The sequence below is a fragment of the Cotesia glomerata genome, linkage group LG4 (genome assembly GCF_020080835.1).
Source record: "Cotesia glomerata isolate CgM1 linkage group LG4, MPM_Cglom_v2.3, whole genome shotgun sequence".
Classification (NCBI taxonomy): Eukaryota; Metazoa; Arthropoda; class Insecta; order Hymenoptera; family Braconidae; genus Cotesia; species Cotesia glomerata.
In genome coordinates, this window is record NC_058161.1 from 19558713 (window position 1) to 19581716 (window position 23004).

At 24.5% G+C, this 23004-nt stretch overlaps 1 protein-coding gene across 9 annotated transcripts; it reads left to right on the plus strand.

Annotated features, from left to right (window-relative positions):
• Nucleotides 1–5040: 5040 nt before the first annotated feature.
• Nucleotides 5041–21517, plus strand: LOC123262708 (RNA-binding protein squid). Of its 9 annotated transcripts, none has more exons than XR_006509023.1 (10): nucleotides 5041–5395; nucleotides 9521–9559; nucleotides 13085–13125; nucleotides 13372–13499; nucleotides 14034–14180; nucleotides 14275–14406; nucleotides 14865–15135; nucleotides 15959–16027; nucleotides 19356–19486; nucleotides 21266–21517. XR_006509023.1 is itself a non-coding variant. In XM_044725053.1 (10 exons), exons 2-10 carry the CDS (start codon nucleotides 7136–7138, stop codon nucleotides 21430–21432), a joined length of 1077 nt encoding a protein of 358 aa, XP_044580988.1. In that variant the 5' UTR covers nucleotides 5311–5395; nucleotides 7036–7135; the 3' UTR covers nucleotides 21433–21517. The 9 variants fall into 9 exon arrangements, 5 of the variants coding, with proteins under 5 accessions (XP_044580987.1, XP_044580989.1, XP_044580990.1 ...); XR_006509024.1 differs by having other exon boundaries at nucleotides 14865–15072; nucleotides 21266–21409; XM_044725053.1 differs by lacking the exon at nucleotides 19356–19486 and adding an exon at nucleotides 7036–7218 and having other exon boundaries at nucleotides 5311–5395.
• Nucleotides 21518–23004: the final 1487 nt, after the last annotated feature.

Consider the following 23004-nt stretch of genomic DNA (forward strand, 5'->3'; position numbering starts at 1 on the left):
ATTTTTAATCAAATTAAATGAAAATAAATTTTTTTTTTAAATCGTTAATTGCATTAAATTCTTAACCAAATACACGGCTGGTGGAATCTCCATTTTACATGAAAAAATTACAATTTTTAAACCTAATTATTTAATTAAATATCCTGCTTTTTATTATTTTTTTATTAATTATTAGGCTACACGGAAAAAAGTAAACTCTAATATTCAATCAGATTCCGGTTAATTTTTATAGTTTCAAACAGTAAAGCGGACATCGGGGTGGCAAAAATATAAATATTACAGAACTTAATGTAGAAAGTATAAAAGCCACAATTTATAATTTAATATCCAAAATAAGTGATTAGTAGCTGTCACTATAGTAAATAACGACTCTTTCATCTTAAAAAATTACAGTTTCAAACAGTAAAAATTGTCATTTCAATATTTAGTCCATATTATGAGGAGAAGGGGAACTCAGATGAGGAAAAGGGGGTCTCACTCTGGGAGAATTTAACATTTGAAACAGTAAAAATTATACTTTTAAAATATACATTTTACCAGTCCAAGCAAGTCAATAATTACAGTTTGATTTTTAGCGTAGCGTTTAAAATTTATCATTTTACTTATTAAATATTGAAGTTGCTTGTATTAAAAATTTACTAACTTTATTTTATACTTTTTACATATCATTGCGATCATTTTTTAGGTACGAAATGATAAATATCAAACTCTGAATTCTTAATTATTATACTTTTTAACATTTTAGACATTAACATAGCGAATATTACTGTTTGAAATAGTATTTTCTTCCATGTAAAGAGTAAATTGTAACCTTTAAATGGTAAATATTATAAAGTGAATAGTAAAATCACGATTTTACTGTTTGAAATGGTAATTTTTAGCAGTTGATCATTACTTATTATAAATCGACTGTTATTTATTATAGTTTACTTTTTTTCGTGTACGTAGATTGAATTTAAAAATTTTCAGGAAGTTTTAAAAATTTGACTACTTCGCGTGGATCTCCTTAAACTTTCCAAAGAAAAAAAAATTCAATTTCTCTAATATATAATGAATCTTCGGAATAATTCAATAAAATCATTTCGTTGTACCGACAATAAGTTGAGACAGGCTACGAAACTTTTTAATCTCAAAGCGTATATCAGGATTCAACAATCCATTTTTTTGGACAAAAGCCACCATGTCCACACTTAAATCATCAATGCAGACATTTTTTGTCATATTTGTATGAATATGATATTTACACTTGGTAGGCTTAGCCGGCATTTTGTGAACATAGCCAAAATCATTCAAACAAACTACTTCAACCGGAAATTCATTAAATGTCTTGAAGATATTCTTCTCATGCAAGCTATTTACATAAACAGTCTCACTATTTGAATAAGACAAAATGCGAAAGAAAGTATCCTTGATTTTTGACGCAGAAACGAAACCGTCGTACCATTTTATTCCGTACTTATCATAGACATTAACATCATACGCAGCCCAAACTTCGGCCATTTTGTCTACTGCTACCTTAGCCGGCTTCGCAACGAACCACTGATGATAAACAATGACTCCTCGGCTATCCAAGCCGTAGATACTCAGTTCTTTGAAGAAATACTCTTTGGATGAGTAGTACCCATTGAAATGAATCACCAACTGCACGCGCTTCGCCATTTTAAGCGATTCTATTTCAACATCGTAAGTGTTCACCAACCAAAGCGCCATTTCGATTGCGTTCATCGTCGCGCAGTAGTTTTTACCGGGATTTTCATGGTAAGGACAAGTTGTAAACACTACTGGGTCTTTAAGGTAACCTAAATCTTCTAAGTATTCGATGTTAGAAAAGTTTTTTCTAAGAAACTCGATGAATAATTGGTGATAGTATTCGTTTCTCAAATAAACTGTGTCCATTTTTGGAATAAGCTTCGTTAATTTCCGGCGGAATTGATCTACTTTAATGAAACCCGCTGATAGCTTCACGCCGTAGACACGTTTGAAGGTTTTGTACCTTGAGTCTGTTGTCGGGTCGATGTAAAGCGGCAACTTCGTTACGATTGTCGTGGAATATTCTATTTTACTTCCATTTATCTCGCACTGGTAGTACTCGATTATATAGAATTTTTTCCGGTAGATTAAGCCGCTGAAATCGATTACTAACTTCATTTTTAGTTTTATTTTATATATTCTTTTTCTTCTAATATATAAGTGAAAAATACAATTTTTTTTTGTTGTTCTTAGATTTAGGTTCAGCCGATGGATGGCGCTGAGATAAGCTATGACGTCAGCTGTTTTATATATGATGCAATTTTTTTAGTAATGTTTAATTTGTCTTTTTGTGTTGAAACAAAATTTTTTTTGTTCATTAAGGTTATCTTGAATTTTTTCAATTAATTTTTAATATAATTATTAATGTCTATATTTCTTATAAGAATTATTATTGTACTCGATTTATTACTGAAATTTTTTCCTAAAGATTAAAAGCTGAATTTTTGGTTTAAATATGAAAATACGAAAAAATATATATAAGAGATTTTTTTTATATAAAATTTAAGACTTTATAAAAAAAAGGTGTCTTATACTTATTCTATATTTTTTATATATTAGCTAGAATGCATTATTATAAATTATAAAAAATTACCAAACTAAAAATTTAGTTTTCAAATCTCAAATCAAAATTCTGGATTAAATATTTAAAAAATGTAAAATACATTTTTTTTATATAAAATTAAATTTTTTTTAAAAAAGGTGTCTTATAATTTTTTTATATTTTTTATATTTTAGCCAAAATTTATTATTATAAGTTATAAAAAATTAAAAATTGAATTCTCAAATTTAAAAATCAAAATTCTAGATTAAATATTTAAAAAATTATACATTTTTTTTTTAAATAAAATAAAATTTTCCATAAATACCTAATAATATTTTCCTCCAAGCAATAAACGAATTACAAAAAAAAATAGTAATTAAAATAATGACATTAAAATTATCAGTCTTGACAATTTTTTAATTGTTTTTCAACAAACTTATTTTAAAAAATAGTATTTATAATTTATAAAAATTTTTATCAATTTTTTTCGCCATAATTAATTTAATTTATTTTTTTTTATCAATTTTTCGTATTTTGCAACTGAGTTTAACTCTTTAATTTTTATATTAAAATTTATACTTTTCTTGTATTTATCATAATTTTATAAAATTAAATAATAAATAAATAATAATAAAATAATGTATTTGCTAAAAAAATTATTAAATATCCCTTATATAAAATTAGCAGACTTGACAATTTTTTATTTGTTTTAAACAGGAAAATTTGTTTAGAAAAATTATTTTTAAACAAATTGCATTTATAATTTATAAAAATTTCTGTCAATTTTTTTTCCTAATTGTTTTTGCCATAATTAATTTAGTTAAATTTTTTTATCAATTTTTAACTTCCCGCTAAGAAAATCGAAGATTTTCAAAAATCGGGAAGTTATTGTTTTCACCCCGTTTTGCAAAAATCGAGTTTTCATCAGATCTCGACGTTTGAAGGTCACAGGAAGCTTCCCTGACTATCCCCGCGAGGTTGTCACGGTGTCTGTATGTATGTGTGTGTGTGAAAGTATGTGAACCGCTTATAACTTTTGAACGGCTTGACCGATTTCATCGCGGTTGGTGCCATTCGAAAGGGCTTGACCAAACTTAGATTTTGAAAACTATTTGGACCGATTCAGATTAATAGATTTTGAGAAATCTTAAAAAAACTGAAAAAAAAAATTTTTTTCAAATGTGGTTTTTTTGGAATAACTTTTAAACGGCTCAAAGCTTCAATTCCAAAAACTAATCAGCTCTTAACCTCAAAAAACCACGTCGATCGCCACCAGTACGGTCAAAATCGGTTGATTAGTTCGAGAGATATCGTGAACGAAAGAAAACCGAAAAAAGTGTTTTTTCGGAATAACTCCATATTAAAGCAAATTTTTTTTTTAAGGGAGTTGGGAAAGAACGGATAGGGGAAAGGGGGGGGGACCTACTCAGTGGGAATTTTTCCGTAATTGAAAAAATAATCAGACAGCCCAGACTGGGAATCGAACCCAGATCTCTCGGTTACGCGCCAAGGGCTCTACCAGTTAAGCTATCCGAGACAAATTCCTAGCGCGATCAATTCAAAATTTGAGATTCTTTGTGAGGCTTGAAAAACTGCGTCGAATTCTTCTAACTGCGTAAAAATCGGTTTATTCATTCAAAAGTTATTGCGGTTTCAAAATTAAAAAAATAGTGTCTTATCAAATCTCTATCAGACTTTTGAGCTCGAAGAGCTTTAAAGCAAAGGAAAGCAATTTTTTTGAGCTCGGAAAGCTCAAAATAACCCATAAATTGTATTTTTGAGCTCGAAGAGCTCAAAAACGTCATTGGTGCAATTTTAAGCGCTTAAGTATGGAATTAGCGGGAAGTTGCAGGGATGGCCTTCAGGGTCAACCGTTTTCCTAATTTTTTATATGATGTATCACTGAGTTTAAATTTTTAATTTTTATATTTAAATTTATACTTTTCTTGTATTTATCATATTTGAATGAATTTAAATGATAAATAAATAATAACAAAATAATTTATTTGTTAAAAAAATTATTAATTTAATTTTCATTTAAATTTTCGCGGTTTAAAAAATTAACCTTTTGCGCATGCGCAACTTTTCCCGCACAATTGCCTACAGCGCCGCCTATATTAAAACCCGCTTACTAAACTTATTGATCCACTCCAGGTGCGTATACAAATTCCCAATTAAAAAAAAAATAACCCGGCCTTAAAATCTCTAAAAAAAAAACCCCAAAACTTTTGAAGGAATCAAAAAAAAAATTATTAAAAATAATTCTTACCTTCAAAAAAACAAATAATGTTTTATTAACTCGAAAAATCCGGAGAAACAGCAATGGCGTCATTTGACGAACATGAAGGAACACTTTTTCTCAGACGCACCTGAGAGCTTGATTTTGATTGGCTGTAATAACCGGCGTCACTAAAATATTACCCAGAATGCTTAGTAACGCAGCCGCATTTTCAATCGACAATTGTCGTGTCATTCTTCTCCCTCAGCTCGTCGCCCAGTTCAGACGCGTTTAGTAATTCTTCTCGTGTACAGTAGTTTTATTTCTCCAAAAAATAGTAACTCAGTGCTAGGTTATTTTAAAATTAATTTAATATTATAAATTAATTTAATTATTTATAATATACACACATATATTTTAATATTTATTAAAATTAAATATTAAAAAATAATTATTAAAATGGCTGATCAAGATAACAAAGATTTTACCGAAGATATTACTGATCAAAGTTATGATCAAAACGGTGATGCCCCGCAAAACGAGACTGGAAATGGCGGTGATGCCGGTGACGCCAATGAGAACGGCCAGGATTCACAGGATGACAAGTAAATTATTTTTTATTACTTGAAATTTTTTTTTTTTTTTATTTAAATTTGTTATTATTGTTTTTAATTCACTCTATTCTTAATCTTAGAATTTTTTTCCTCCAAGCGCTCTTATTTTTTCAAAATGGCGCGGATTAAATAACATTTTGCTCTTTCATTTAATCCACTTCCATCCGAATTTTTGGTTTATTATTATGGAGTTTGTTTTAATGTTACTTTTTTTTTTTTAATATTTATTTTTATAGTTTTTGTGTATTTTTTTGTGGTAATTTTATTAATTTTTTTTTGTGTTTCATTGTCGCGTGTACGCCGACGCCGGTCAGAATGACGCTCATTTTTTCACAAAATGGCCGACGGCATTTTCGTGATTCATTCTATTAATTATTTTATTTTTTTTTTAAAAATTTTTTTCTAAGGGTTCAATTATTTTTAACTAAAAATCAAAATTTTACTATTTTTAATCATTTTTTATTTTAAATTCAAAATCAAATTCTTTTTGATTAACAATTATAATAATAACAATTTGACAATTTTTAAGAATTTTTTTTTTATGCAAAAATTTTTTTAAACTAAAAATCAAAATTTTACAATTTTTAAGAATTTTTTTATTATAAATTCAAAATAAAATTCTTTTTGATTAAAAATTACAACAAAAACAATTTCACAATTAAAAAAAATTTTTTTTAATGCAACAATTTTTTTCTAAAAATTCAATTTTTTTTTAACTAAAAATCAAAATTTGACAATTTTTAAGAATGTTTTTTTTTTTTTAATTCAAAATAATTATAAAAATAAAATCTGACAACTTTTAAGAATTTTTTTTTAATAAAATTAAAAGGTAGTATTAAAAAATTTCCACTGAAATAAAAAACTTAAATTATCTAAATTATAAAAACTTGCATGTGTCTACTTAAGTTAGTAATAAAATATCAATAACCTAATACTTGATTTTCTAAAAAAAATTTTTTCAGCATAATCACAACAATATTAAATGAATAATTCCCTCGCGAAAAAAAGAATTGTAGCAATTAACAAATTATAATAGAAAAAACTGACCAGCCGAAAAAAATTTTTGTTTTGTTTGTTTAAATTTTGTATTGCAGCTATGGTAAATCGATTGACTATTTACAAATGAGTAATTTTGATTAAACTAAACTCATGAGTAGAGTGAGATGATAATAATGACAAGAGTAATAAAATCCATTTCAAAGTCTTCAATAAAAAATCGTCTTCAGGTCTTCAAGCACTGGATAATAAATAAATAAAAATAATAACTAAATATTAAAAAGCTAAATAGAATAAATTAATATAAATGTCAGAGTAGTTGCTAAATAAGTTGCTAAAAAGTATTGAACCAGATATACCAACAAAAATAATTTTCCTGCTGGATCACGCAGTAGAGTCTCTAAAAAAAATTTTGGAAAAAAAACATTTGTTAGCACAAATTGGGTCTAAATGTAAAATATCAAAATATCAATATAAAGAGAATTGAATTGAATTGAATTGAATGATTTAATGATAATGGTCCATACGAACTACGTCTAGGTTTTGAATTGAATCTAAAAAAACATTAATCCACATTACAACACACAGCAGACAGGAGTGCAATTAACCGAACGTTTATGTGGCTTGATCTGCAGGTAAAGCAAACAGATCCAGATACAAAAATAATTGGATGATGAAATTGATGATGATGATGATGATGATGGTGGTGGTGATGATGGTGATGTTGAATTATCGATGTGTGATCTCATCTGCTACTACGTGGTGGATACTATCAATCAATTTGACAATACTCTGGAGTATCATGACTGGTGCCTACGGTATTTATCACACCAGCCCTATGACGATTTATTGCAAACGAATCGATTTCTATTTATTCGAACAAAATCTATTTCAATCACGAATTTATATATAAAATATATTCACTTTATTATCTCTTCATGCCCGAGTTATATATATACAGTCAATTCGAGATCTACTTTAATAAATTGTTAATCAGTCAATCGAAGTTATACATACATTCCAATAGTCGAGAATTGTTGTTGCGTATTAGTATTATTATTATTATTACTATTATTGATTATTGTTGTTGTTGTTGTTGTTAGTGTTATTATTATTTTTATAAAATATTTTGTTAAAAATAAGCTGTGCCATGTAATTGTTTTTAATGTAAAGTTTTTTTAAATTTGTAATTTTTAGTGAATGTCGGAATTACTGTGGATATTTTTTTAATAGAGACAATTTTTTAAAAATTGATAGGTAAATTTTTTATTTAAAAAAATTTTTTTTTTAGAATTTTTTAATTTTTTTAATATTTAAAAAAAAATTTGAAAATGGTTTATTTTTAAATACATAATTGAGAAGTGACCTTGTATCTTGTGAACTATTGACATTTTTAAAGATATAAGCTCATCCTGATGTTATATTCATCGAGACCTTTCATTTGAGTACCCGCATCAATTTTTCATATATTTTGTATATTTATATATATGTACTTATGAAAAATATATCAAAAATGCAAGTGGGTACTCAAATGAAAGGTCTCGAAGAGTGTAACATCATAATAAGCTTATATCTCTAAAAATGTCAATAGTTCACAAAATACAAGGTCATTTCTTAAATATTGACATTTTTCAAGATATAAGCTCATCCTGATGTTATACTCATCGAGACCTTTCATTTGAGTACCCACATCAATTTTATATATATTACATATATGTATATATGAAAAATATATCAAAAATGCATGTGGGTACTCAAATGGAAGCTATTGATGAGTGTAACATCAAAATGAGCTTATATTTTTAAAATTGTCAATAATTAAGAATTAACATTGCTATCTTGTCAATTATTTACATTTTTAAAGATGTAAGCTCATCCTAATGTTACACTCATCGAGACCTTTCATTTGAGTATCCACATCAATTTTTCATATATTTTATATATTTATATATATATATTACATATATGTATATATGAAAAATATATCACAAATGCATGTGGGTACTCAAATAAAAGCTCTTGATGAGTATAACCTTCGGTTGAGCTTATACTTTTAAAAATATCAATATTTAGGAAAGTACGGTGCAATTTAACAAAATTCATAATTTAATAACGCAAAATTTAATTTATCTATAGTTCAAGGTTGTTAGTAAATATTTATTATTTATTTAAAAATTATATTAAATACTTATAATTAAAAAAAATATGTCAAACTACAATTTAATTATCAAAATAATTTTTGTCTCACATTATAAATATTTAAATATCAAAACTATAACTTAAAAAATTAAATTTAAAAATACTATCACAGTAATCCCCACACTTACCCTAACTTGTACCAAACAATTTTAGTATTTAAGGCCTAGAAAACTCAAAACTTTAAAAAAGAAAAAAGAAATATTTTGGTATAAATTTTTAGGCGCAGCTCTAAGGCATCTGGATTTTTATTTTATTTTTTTAATTGAACTAGAGTTTTGTGTTATAAATAAATAAATAAATAAATAATTAATTAATTAATTAATGATAAATTTGTCAAGTAAAGTCGCGGATTAGTTATACTTGTTAGTCTAATCACTATTTCTTTCCAGGAACCACCGAGCTACCTTATACTTGGGTATGACAGCAATTATTTATTATATATTAATAAATAAATAAATAGAATTGTTGAATAGTCGGAAATATAATATACAATAATAAAAATTTCGATAATAAATGATGAAGATTAAAATAAAATAAAATTCATTCCTTAATAATGTTAAACTGTAAACTGTGAAATTAACTATTTTTATTATTATTATTTTTTGGTGTACTTTTTAACAGCAGTTCTAGATGATTCCAGGGGATTCGAGTCAGTTTTGCAAATGGATTTATTTTTAATAATTAATAATACTTGATATAATTTTAATTGTTACTGAATTTTACATTGTAATTTTTGAGTTGCTATAAAAATTCTTGTACGCTGCGTCAAATCGTTAATCAAAGTCCAAATTATAGAATTTTTATTCTAAAAATTTAAATCGTTTTTTTTTTTTTAATTATTAATATTAGTTATTAATTTCAATTTTAACTATTTGTTTATTGAGAATTTTTAAACTAATTGATTGCTTTTCCTTTTTACAGATCAGGCAGTGATGGTAACCAGGAGTCACTTAATGACAGGTAAATTTTTATTTTATATTCATTTAAATATTTAATTATTTAAAAAATATTTTTGCACGACTCATGATGCGAAAAATTGAAAAAAATTTTTTCCCTCGATTTCGCAACTATTTAATTAATTACACGATAGATAATTTCATGAAGATTAATTCGTCACTGGTTAAAATCAATTTAAGATAATAGAACCAGAAAAAATATTTAAAAAAAAAAAATCGTAAAAAACTTGCGTAAAAATTCACGAATTCAATCAGTTTTAATCAAAAATAATAATAATAAAAATCTGACAATTTTTTAGAATTTTTTTTTTAATTCAAAAATTTTTTTCTAAAAATTTGATATAATATTAATAGTACAGTACTATGGAATTTTGCAACTATATTATTTAATCATTCAAAATTATTAACTTCCTTAAAATATGATGATGTTAGTCTTATATATTTAATATTGTTATACGTGTACTTTTTTATGAAAATTATTAATATTATTATCATTCGGCTATTTTGCCTTGACATATAAATTGAATAAATAAATAAATAAAAATAATTTTTTTTTAACTAAAGATCAAAATTTAAAAATTGAAAAAACTTTTTTTTCCATTTAAAATAAAATTGTTTTCAATTAAAAATTATAAAAATAAAAATCTGACAATTTTTAAGAATTTATTTTAAATTTAAAAATTTTTTTTCTAAAAATTTTATTTTATTATTTTTTTTTTTTAACTAAAAATCAAAATTTGACAATTTGTAAGATTTTTTTTTTAATTTAAAAATTTTTTTCTAAAAATTTGATTTCATTTATTTTTAACTAAAGATCAAAATTTAACAACTGAAAAAAAATTTTTTTCCATTGAAAATAAAATTGTTTTCAATTAAAAATTATAAAAGTAAAAATCTGACAATTTTTAAGAATTTATTTTAAATTTAAAATTTTTTTTTCTAAAAATTTTATTTTTTTAACTAAAAATCAAAATTTAACAATTAAAAAAAAAAATTTTTTTTTTAATTTAAAATATAATTATTTTCAATTAAAAATAATAATAAAAATATAAATCTGACGATTTTTAAGAATTAAAAAAAAAAAAATCAGATGTTCAATTCAATTATTTTTTTTTTTTTTTTAAAGCATCGCGCAATATTTGAAAAAAAAAAAAAGTAAAGTACCTAATATTTAAAATAAAATTGAAAAAAAAAATATCTTTTTGACATCAACCGTGAAAGTTGGATTTTCAAGCAACACACAGAGGGCATAAAGAATACGATTTCTGACACTACCCGTGTAAAAATGATATGATATCATTATAAAGCTCATAATGAATCTCATATTTTGGCACTAATGTGAGATTCATATATGAGCCATATTAATTCTTTGGAAACCCGTAATAAGTGAAATACCTGTGAGAACAAATCTTTCTTAAGTAGATTAGTAAAATTTTTATTTTTTCTGTTAATCAGAGGAAATGTATAACAATAATTGAGAAAAACAGTATTTTTATCATGCACTAAACTGTTGAACTACTTAACTTTCCTCCTTGATTTTCTTAACTTGGAAGAATATTTTGAAAAACATTGACTATCTTGGTTTAAAAAAAATTTTTAACTGAAAAATTTTTTTCGTCTTAAAATAATTATTTTTTATTTTGAAAACAATTTATATCGTCCTCAAAATTTCTTTAATTTAATTATTTTGCATTATTTCCTGTATATAGTTATGACAATAGCTTTATATCACGATTTAAAAAGGCTAACAATATCATTATGATTTTATGCAGATATGACCATCATTAAATTTTGAATTCAATTCAATATCATTATGATTTAATAATGAAATTATGTTAATATCATCATGAAGATACTATCCTAACAAATTTCCAACAGTAAAAACAAAATTTTTTCTTGAATTATGACTAAAAGGCAACAATATCATAATGAATTTGAAAAATTCCAGCCTGATTCCATCATGAGTTTACGCAGATACTATTATGACTTCAATATGAAATTATGCGTTTGTCACTATGGATTGGTCACGAATCCCCATGTGACCGATCTGTTGTAGATCAAATTTTATAATAAAACATAATCAAATTACTAGAAATTTTCTTTCTCCAACAAGAAAAATAAAAATTTTATAATCTAGTTTAAAAAAAATTCGTTCCATAAGTATTTTACTGATTACAGGTTTCAAATGTATTGATATGGCTTTCATATGAATCTCATATTAGAGCCAAAATATGATATTCATTATGAGCGTCATAATGATATCATATCATTTTTACACGGGTATAGTTTAGTTAATTTACCTCGTACTAGTATCGAAAAGTAACTTCTCTCTCTTTATCTGTCTCTACATTTCTGCACGGCTGCTAAAATACGCTATAGTCGAATCTTGTAAACGACTTCAACATATACGTAGATTTAATCTCGTGTGACAGGCTTTGTGTTTAAATTATAAAGTTATTAATAAAAATGAGTGAACTATTAACAAAAACATCAACTCCACCTAATTTAACTACTATGACAATTACTTTAAATAAAATAAACAATGATAAGACATTTTTCACGGTTCTTTCAAATCCAACTTTCACAATTGATATGACAAAAAATTATGTTCGATACTTTATGCTCAAAGGTAGGGATTCTGACAAACTTGAAGAAAAGGCACGCGTTTGAGACTATGATAATAACGTATTTGAGACGTATCGAAAATAAATATTTCAGAATAGTAACTATTTTGCACGCCTCATAGCGCAAAGCGCGTGAGGTTGTGCTTCATACTCGACTCGTCAAGGTCAAGCAATTTTGTGATCTTTAAATGCCTCTATCACAACCATATTACACTTATACAATGATATAAGTAGATTTACACCAAAAAAACACTTAAGTTAAACCATCTTTTACTTTCTAAAATCATTTCATGTTGCTATTTTAAAAAAAAAAAAAAAAAAAAAAAAAAAGTTTTGAAAAAAATTTTACGTGGACGTCCGGATGTCACCCCATTTTTGATGTACCAACGATTACTCCCAAACAAATTGATATTTCAAGACCGGACCTTTTTTATTAGTTTAAGAATTCGATTAACTGGGTCCGTATTTCATATCAGTGGCCTAGTTTACGTATTTTTTTTTTAATTGAATTTTTATTAAAATTCACTACGATACAACCGTACAAAGCCAAATGAACTTTTCTTATTTGTCACGTGAAAACTCTGGCGCCACTTGATTAAACTAGATTTTTTTAGACTGCGTGCGCATATGACAAAAAAAAAGGGCGCCGATATTTAAAAAAAAAAAATAAAAAATACTCTGTAAGAAATTACTTGATTGTAATTTTTTTTTTTTTAAATCAATTACACAATTTTTTTCTTAAGAAATGAATGAGCGTTATGAGGCGTGCACTTTTGGATTTTCCAAACTTTTTTTCTTTATTTATTCAACGAATGAGCATTATGAGTCGTGCACTTATGGATTTGCTTAACTTTTTTTATTTAATTATAAATTGGAATATTTAATTATTTTTATTTTTTTTATAGGAAACTTTTCGTTGGTGGGCTCAGTTGGGAAACCAATGACAGTAAGTTCAATTTTTAGTTAATAATTTTATTATGTTAGGTTAATTTAAAAAAATTGAATATGATGAGTAAATCTTAGGACACCTTCAGAAGGCAGTTTGGCACTGTTTTAATGAGATTATTAGTACTATTCTGATTCAATTTTTTTATTATCATTTTTTTTTTTTTTTTTTTTTTTTTTTGTTAGTATTTTTTGTTTATTTTATTTGATTATTTATAATTTTTTTTTTTTTTTTTTCATTTTACAGAGGAATTAAGAGATCACTTTGGTAGCTATGGTGACATTGAAAGTATCAATGTTAAGACAGACCCTAACACCGGAAGATCGCGAGGATTTGCTTTTATTGTTTTCTCTAAAGCTGAATCTTTGGACAAGGTATTATTATTATTATTATTATTATTTTATTTTTTATTTATTTTTAGTCTTAAGAATATATTAAAATTTAATTACTCGATTTTGAGTTATTAAAATAATTGTTTAGATTTTGAGTCAATGTAGTCTAAAAAAATTAATTAATTTTGAGAATCAATGTAGTCTGTAAAAAAAAAATAAATATTTTAATTTTGAGCATTAATGTAATTTAAAAAAATGTTGTGATTTTCTAAGTCAAAATATTCTAAAACATTTGTTTTTATAAAAAAAATAAAATGTTGATATTACAGTAATAATGATAATTAAATTAAATTATCAATTTTTTATTGAAAAAATAAATTTTTTTTTAATGAATAAAAATTACTATAAAATAAAAATAATAAAAAAAAACAAAAATTTACATGATGATCTTAAAAGTCAGTTCTGCTACTGAGTATTATTGACGACAATTAGGCTTCTGATGCAAAAAAAAAACTTCTAAACTAAATTAAAAATCTACTCAGATAAAAAATACTAATTAATTAAATAAATTTGCAGATTATGGCAGCTGGGGATCACGTGATAAACAACAAAAAAGTAGACCCCAAAAAAGCGAAAGCACGTCATGGTAAAATCTTCGTCGGTGGTTTGTCGACGGAGTTGTCTGACGATGATATCAAGAGTTTCTTTGATAAATTTGGCAAAGTAAGCAACATTAAAAATTACAATTAATTTATTCTACTTTTTAGTAGAATATAAAAATTAATTTATTAATAAATTAATAAATTTAAATCAACAGATCGTCGAAGTCGAGATGCCCTTCGACAAAACAAAGAGTCAGCGCAAAGGATTCTGTTTCATTACTTTCGAGTCTGAGCAAGTTGTCAACGAACTTTTGAAGACACCTAAACAGACCATCAACGGTAAAGAGGTAAGTTAGTCATTTGAGGAATAAAAATAAAATTTATTTAGGTAATTACTAGCAACCTTGTAGTCACTATGTGACTTCCGTGACTTGTGAACTATAAAAAATTGAAATTTTGCTTTATTAAATAATGAATTTTGTTAAATTGCACTGTAACTTTTTAACTATTGAAGTTTTTAAAGAAATAAGCTCATCCCGATGTTACACTTGTCAAGTGCTTTCATTTGAGTACCCACATGCATTTTTGATATATTTTTCATATATACATATATGTAATATGTATATAAATATATAAAATATATGAAAAATTGATATAGGTACTCAAATGAAAGGTCTTGATGAAAGTAACATCATGATGAGCTTATATCTTTAAAAATGTCAATAGTTAACAAGATACAAGGTAATTTTTTGATTAAGTATCTAGAGAGCATTTATTTTATTAATAAAAATATTTTAAAAAATAGGTCGATGTCAAAAAAGCAACCCCGAAACCCGACGGCATGGGAGGCATGCGCGGCGGAGCCGCAGCTGGCCGCGGAGCGGCCCGCGGTGGTCGTGGAGGCCGAGGCCGCGGCTTCGGTGGCCAAGGATGGAGCCAAGGTGGCTACGGAGCCGGTGGATATGGCGGTGGTTACGGACAAGGAGGTTACGGTGGTGGATATGATGGCTATGGTAGTTATGACTATTATGGCGGTGGATATGGCGGCTACGGTGGTTACGACTACACCGGATACGGTAATTCAAAGATTTAATACTTTTATTGTTTTCGTAATTCGAATTTTATTTCATTGAAATATTTTGAATTCTTATTGAGTAAAAAAAATTAAAAATAAAATAAAAAATAAATAAATTTATAAATTATCTTTTATTATGGGAAACAAAATATCTGTTTTTTATCTTTGACATATCGTTCTCTTGGTAGTTACCTTATTTATTATTATTAATTTTTATTATTAATAATAATAATAAGATATTTTTTTTATTAATTATAATTATTTTAATATATTATAAATGTTCAAATTTATTTTTAACAATTTTATTTTTAATTTTTATTCTTATTCTTGTTTAACTATTTTTTTTTCTTTTTTCTCATACTAACACTTTCATATTTTTTTTTCTTTTTTTTTTTGGTCTTTGGTTAAAAAAAATAATTTTCTTTCAATAAAAATTTTTTCAAAATTTTTTTTTTTTTTTTTTTTTTTTTTTTTTTTGAAAAAAATTTTCTCAAATTTGTTTTTCAGTAAAAAATCAATTTTTCTATCAAAAAAAATTTTGTCAAAAAAAACAAATTTTAAAAAAAAAAAATATTTTTTGTCAAAAATTTTTCTTCAAAAATTAATTTTTTTTTTTTTTTTTTTTTTTTCAAAAAAAATATTAAATTATTTAGAAACACGGTATTTTATAAATTTTTTAAAATTTACAATTCTTGTTTTGTTTTGTTTTGTTTTTTTTTTTTTTTTATAATGATGATAATGTCAATTGTAATTCATTATTTATTATTATTGTTGATTGTATTTGTTAATACCGTGTGTTCCATGTCATTGAATAACATATGCAGACGGCTATGGCTATGGCGGTAGTTACGACGGTGGCTACAATGGTGGTCGCGGTGGTGCACGCGGTAAAGGTACGCATTAGCGTTCCTTCATCTTTTTGTTATTTTTGTTTTTTTTTTTTGACTCAATTTTTTTTTTTTTTTTTTTTTTTTTCATTAATTTTTCTCCATATTTTTGATTATTTAATTCCGAACCTCAATCCTCGATTTTATAAAAAAAATTCGTACCGAAATTTTTGCTTGTACACTCTTCAAAAAATTCTAGGCTATTTTTAAAAAAATCCCGGAATTTTTTTAAGCTTACTAATCCTAAATTAAAAAATACCACACTGACACTTACCACGTGGTTTATTTTAATAAAACATTTCCCGATAAATTAAGGATGTTCGAGCGAATCTAATGTTTAAAAATAATTTCCAACTTTGAGCTTTGAAATTAAGTATACGTATAAATAAATACGTAATTTGTCTAATCCCAAAATTTAAAAAAGATTCACCGTTTAGTTACTTAGATATTAAATTTCAAAAATCACATTTTTTATCTCCTTATACACGGGCTCTTATGGCGGACAAACGTTAAGTCGAGACTAATTATTTTTTTCAATATTAACTTCCCAACTTTAACGAATAAAAACTGTACACAAAAAACTTGGATTATTGTAATATAAAAAAAATTTAATAATAATACATTGCCGATATAATTTTCGAAATATTTAAAGTTTAACTTAATGTTTTTGACTCGTTTATCGTCAGCTATTTATTCGAATAAAGATTTGGCAACGTCGCGTCAACAGCTGAGAAAAAAGAAAAGGATAGGAATATAGTTACAGAGAGATAAATATTCAACTCACACACTCATTCACGTCTCTTTAATGGGTATAATCAAACGCGCTGTTGCCAAATCTGTTTATTTAATCCGGCAAGTAATAAATACCAGTCATTTTATTAAATAGGTAAGAATCATCAATTATTTGATTGTTCAAATGATTTTAAATTAAAATAAAGAATTTTGACGAATATTGGAAAGACTGAAAGTAAAAAAATTCATAAAATTAATAAATAAGTAGTACATGAGACATTAATCGTTGAAATTTTGAAAATTAAAAAAAAAATAGTTAAATACAAAAATTAATTTGACTGTTGTAAATCAGCTGTTAGTAACCAGTCCGTGATTTGGCAACGCTATATTTCGGTTGTTTACATTTTCATTTTCACAATATAACCTTAACTATGTTTAACTTTTTGCAGTCAGTGTAAATAAATAAATTAATTAAAAATGTTTAGTCATAAAATCATAAAATTCTAATGTCTCATGGCAAGAATGCTAGTATTTTTTAATTATTGTTTTATTTTTCAATTATTAAATATGAAAATTTGTTAACAATAAATTAACTAATAAAGTATGTATAAAAAACAAGTGCGTTAAAGTTTAGTTTGAATTTATTGAATGGTCTGAAGCTCAAGCGCTACGCAACGTTGCCAAATGTTCTGACGCCATTTAAATGTAGGTTACTTGAAAATTTTCTGTGATTTTATAATTTAAATTTCTCCATAAATTCCACGGCAAACTATATATTGCGTGCTTAAAAGTAAAAAAGAGCTTATAGCTAAGGGTTAATAGGGATTTGTGCTGGAAGGGCGTATAAAAAAAATTTTTTTTTGCCATTCGGTTTGAAATTGTCTGAAACGTAAAAATCTGTGAAAAAAAAAGTTGGTATCCTAAAGCTGAAAGGGTGTATCTCAAGACATACGCCCTTTCAGCTTTAAGAAAAGTACTACTTAAAGGTAAAAAGGCGCATAAAAAAAAATTGTAGTTTTGATAGCAAATGTTAAATAATAGTTTCACAAGACAAGTTATACTAAAATAACAGCCTCATATACAAAGTGAAGATATAAACGAATAGAAAATAAATCAATTAAAAACAAATTACGTAAAAATTAAGTAATAAAAAAAAATCACAATGACAGATAACATTGAAATATTTTGAAATTTCTCGCTTTAATCGCCCTATTGAATATAACTACTGGCGCCATTCACACAACAGCTGTTTCATCATGATCAACAATCCAGAATCCAAATTTTATAATAACTATTTCTTATAATAAAAAGCGAGAAAATAATCACGCGTAATTTATTGTTTTTTCGATATATTTTCTTTTTTAACTTTAAGAAATTGTATAGTTGAGGTTTTACGCCACTACTACCACAGAAAGTTTTTTTTTCACATTTTTCAACTACGAATATGTTCTTTTGTAAACTGGCCGAAAAAAAAATTATACACCCTTTCACCTTTAGATCACCAAAATTTCGAATTCTTAAAAGTAAAAGGCCGTATAATTAAAGACATACGCCCTTTTACCTTTGCAATTTTTTTTTTCAATTTTAAGCGTAGAATGTGTCTACTACTCGATTGGCAATAAAAAAAAATTTGTGCCCTTTTACCTTTAGGCACGCGAAAATTTTTTTGCAAAAAATGAATTTTGAACATTTCAAAAATTTTATTTTGAATTTTTTCTACCCCATTTAATCGGTAGTTAATACCATAATTCTAGAAAGTTGTTAAGGCCTGACTTGAAAAAATTCTAACATTTTTAGAAATTTTTTTTTCAAAAATTTCAACGGTGAGGAATAAATTAAACTTCACTAGTAAATAAATAAGAACTTTAACTATTAGATAAAAATTAATTTTATGCATAATCTAATATTCTCCTTAAAAAACTAAAAATCAATGATTAAATTGTTAAAATTATTTTAAATTAAAATAAAAAAATTACGCTCGAACCTTCTTAATCCTCACAAAATTTTTTTTTCACTACACATTGCTTCTCCTTGGCTAAAAAAAAATTATATTTATTTCCATTAATTTTTTTTTATTTAAAAAATTAATTAAATTAAATAAAAAAAAATAGGTACAAAAAAAATCTAAATTAATAGTAATTAATAATTAATAACAAAAAACGTTATTTTTTGGGACACAGCCTACAGCTTACTACCTTAGCCTGTAGCCTCTTTAGTAGTTATTTTTAATAATTAATAATTAATAAAATTAATAAATATTACACTTAATAATAAATTAACAATTAGCAGATATCCATCATTATTTTTTTTATTATTTATATATATTAATTTTACTTCACACTTTTGTGTATATCTGCAGAGTATTTTTGTTTTTAATCCTTAATTATTTATTAAAAAATAAATTAGTAATTAAAATATTTTTTTTTTTTCGAACGTAGATGTAGAATTAATAGTTGTAGTAATTGTAACAATATTTACAATTATTTTTAAAGAGTAAAATTTTTTTTTCTTGTTTTTGTTCAATTAATAATAATTCTTTATTTTGTTTTATTACTTGTAAAATAATCAACATAAAATCAATTGCATAATGAATGAATTTCAGGAGGCTCAGGCTACGGCGGCAAGCAGAGGGGTGGTGGTGGTCGCCAGAACCAAAGGCACCAACCCTATTAATTTGGGGATTCCGTTTATCGCGAGCTCAATTATGCTGTTTAAATCATTCATTTACCACTGGTGAGTGTCCCCTAATTCTCTGACTATAACTTTATCCTTCTTTTTGTGTCGCCGTTTTTTATACTCATCCGTCACTATGTGTATTAGTTAATAATGTATGTAACTAATTATTTTAATAATTAGACTAAAAAATAATTTATTGTAATTTGTGTTAAAAATTAAAATTGAAAAAAAATTTTTTTTTGATGAAAAAAATTTTTTATATTTAATTGCAATAATTTTTCACGTAACTGCAATTATTTAATTAATTATACTAAACAAAAGAATATGTTGAGAATTTTTATTACTAATAAATAATAAATAAATAAAATAAAATCTTTTTTTTTTTTTTTTTTTTTTAAATAATTCAATTTCATTTTTTAAATTGTAAAATTTAGTTTGAAGTATTTTTTTTTTTTTTTTAAATCATTTTCGTACTTTTAAAATATTCAAATTTTATTTTTAATGGTCAAATTTAGAATCAACGATTTTTTTTACAAAAAAAAAAGTTTTTTTTCACTTAAAAATTTTTTTCAATATACACTAAGGTCCAAATTTGTATTTTAATAAAAAATAATTTTTTTTCCACTTGAAAATTGTAAAATTGAATTTTTTTTTCACTAAAATAATTTTTTTTCTTGAAAAATTCATTTTGTAATTATAAAATATTTAATTTCATTTTTAAAAAATTTTTATAAATATGAAATTACGGTCAAAATATGTATTTTATTGGAAAAAAAAAATTTTTGCAATTTTAAATTGTATAATTTAAAATTAATAGCAAAGAATTTTTTTTACTGAAATATTTTTTTTTGCACTTATAAAGTATTTAACTGTTAAATTTAGAATTGAAAAATTTTTTTTGCACTTTTAAACTGTACAATTAAGAGTAAACAATTTTTTTCACTAAAAAGTTTTATTTTTTTTTTTTTTGAATTTAATTTTTTTTTAAATTGTTAAATTACACTTTAAAAATTTTTTTTAACTCACAAAAAATTTTTTCTGCACTATTAAATTTTTAACTTGTAAAATTGAGGTTAAAAATGTGTTTTTTCTCAAAATAAATTTTCTAACTAATAAAACTTCACATTTAATCGCACAAAGAATTCACAAAAAAATAGTAAAACAATTTTTAAATTAGTTCCAAGGTCAATTCGTCAATTTAACCCTTTTTAATAGCTTTGTTTCTGTCATAAAATTATATAAAATTCCTTATTAAAAGAACTTCTAAAAATCGCCGATTGCGCTAGTTGTTCTCGGCGCGAAACAATGCATATTTAAAAACCTAAATTTTTTTACCAAAAAAAATTTATTTTGCACTTGCAAATTTTTCTAAGTATAAAATTATTATTTAAATTTTTATTTTATGAAGAAATAATTTTTTTTTGCACTTATAAATTGTAAAATTGAATCTTAAAAATTTTTTTTTATTCAAAAAAAATTTTTTTTTCCACTATTAAATTTTAACTTATAAAATTGAGGTTAGAAATTTGTTTTTTCCCCAAATTAATTTTCTAACTACTCAAACTTCACATTTAATCGCACCAATAATTCTCAATAAAATACAAAAACAATTTTTAAATTATCTCTAAGTTCAATTCGTCCAATTTAACCCTTTTTTATAGCTTTGTTCCTGTTATATAAAATTATAAAAAATATTCTTATAAACGAACTTTCAAAACTCGCCGATTGGCGCTAGTTGTTTTTGGCGCGAAACGATGGATATTTGAAAACCTAAATGCATGTAACTATAAAATAATATTTTAGCATAAAATTAATAAAAAATTTTTTTTTTTTCAGGTCTTCAAACTTACAGCAAAATACACAATTCATTGAATCATCATTCCATAAAGTCATCGCGTCATCAACAAAGCAGACAACTGCCGCAAAATAATTATAACAATCAACAACAAGATTCGCAACATCAAAAAACCCACCAACAAACCAATGTATCATACATGCGTTAAAATTTGTCCGGCCCTAATGACCTCACAATTTATTATTAATATTTAATAATTAATAATTAATAATAATAAATACTGATAATAATAATTAATTTTTTTTTTAATTGTAAACAAAATTTTTCTTTTTACAATTCAATTATATATCTTCATTCCCAAAATGGTTTCCGATTAACAATTTATATTTTTTAAATTGTTTATTAACAATTTAAATGGTTTATTGCGTAAATAAGTTGAGCTAAAATTATTTTCACCGAATCCTCAATCTTTTGTACAGAATATTTTTCATGCATCATCTTCCCCATTTAATTAATTAGTTAATTAATTAATTAATATTTAATGATACTAAAATTTAAATAATAAAATAAAGTTAAGAGTTAACAAATTAGTTTACGTAATTAGAAAATAATAATTTTTTTTTGTCTACTTTTTTTTTATTTGTCTATTCATCTATTAATAAACAAATAATTACTGTAATTTTTTCTTGTCTTTTTAATTATTATTATTAATTATTAATTAATTTTACTGGATATTTTTTAAAAATAGTTTATAATATTGTGAGTTCAATGAGATTTTTAAACAATTTTTTTAATTGTTTAAATTTTTACTACGTTTATTTAATTAGAATTGTAAGCTAATGAACAAATTAATAATAAATATGTAGTAATAAAATTATTAAGTATAAAACACGTTTTTTTTCATTGTTCGGGAAGTTATAGGCTAGAATTTTTTTTTTATTGATGACTTGATTTAAAAAAAAAAAAAAAAATTTTTTTGGGTTTAGAAAATTCTCTAGATAAAATTAAGAAAAAAAATTATTTAAAAATTTCATTAATTCTCGGAGAAAATCGGCTTTGTTTCAGAACAATTTTTTATTGTTCTTAGAACTCAAGCGCCACCTAGAAGTTTGTTTTGAAGTAAGTATATTTAGCGCGAATTTTAAATTTTTTACGAAAGTACTTTTTTTTTCTTCAAAAATTTTTCGTGCCCTTGAAAAATATTCAATTTCATTTTTAAGTGTAAAATTTAGAATTAAAATTTTTTTAAATATAAAATTGTAGTGAAAATTTGATTTTCTTGAAAAGAAAATTTTTTTTGCACTTTTGAATTGTAAAATCAGAGGTAAAGAATTTTTTTCTTCCTAAAATATTTTTTTTCGTGAAAAACATTTTTTATCCTTATCAAATATCCAATTTGAGGTTTTAATTGTCAAATTTAGAATCGAAAAATTTTTTTTTGCACTTGACAATTTTTATGAATATGAAATTATAGCTTAAGTTTAGATTTTGTTTTATTTGAGCAAAAATTTAGTCGAAATTTTTTTTTATTAATTACTTGTTTTTAAAAACAAAAAATTTTTTTTTTAGTACAAAAAATTATCTCAATAAAATTAAGAAAAAAAAAATTTTAAAAATGTTATTAATTCTTGGAGAAAATTGCCTTTGTTTCAGAACAATTTTTTATTGTTTATAGAACTGAACCGCGACCTAGAAGTTTGTTTTGAATTTAGTTTACGCGCCAATTTAAAAATTTTTTTTATTTGAGCAAAAATTGATCTAGATAATTTTTTTTCAGTTG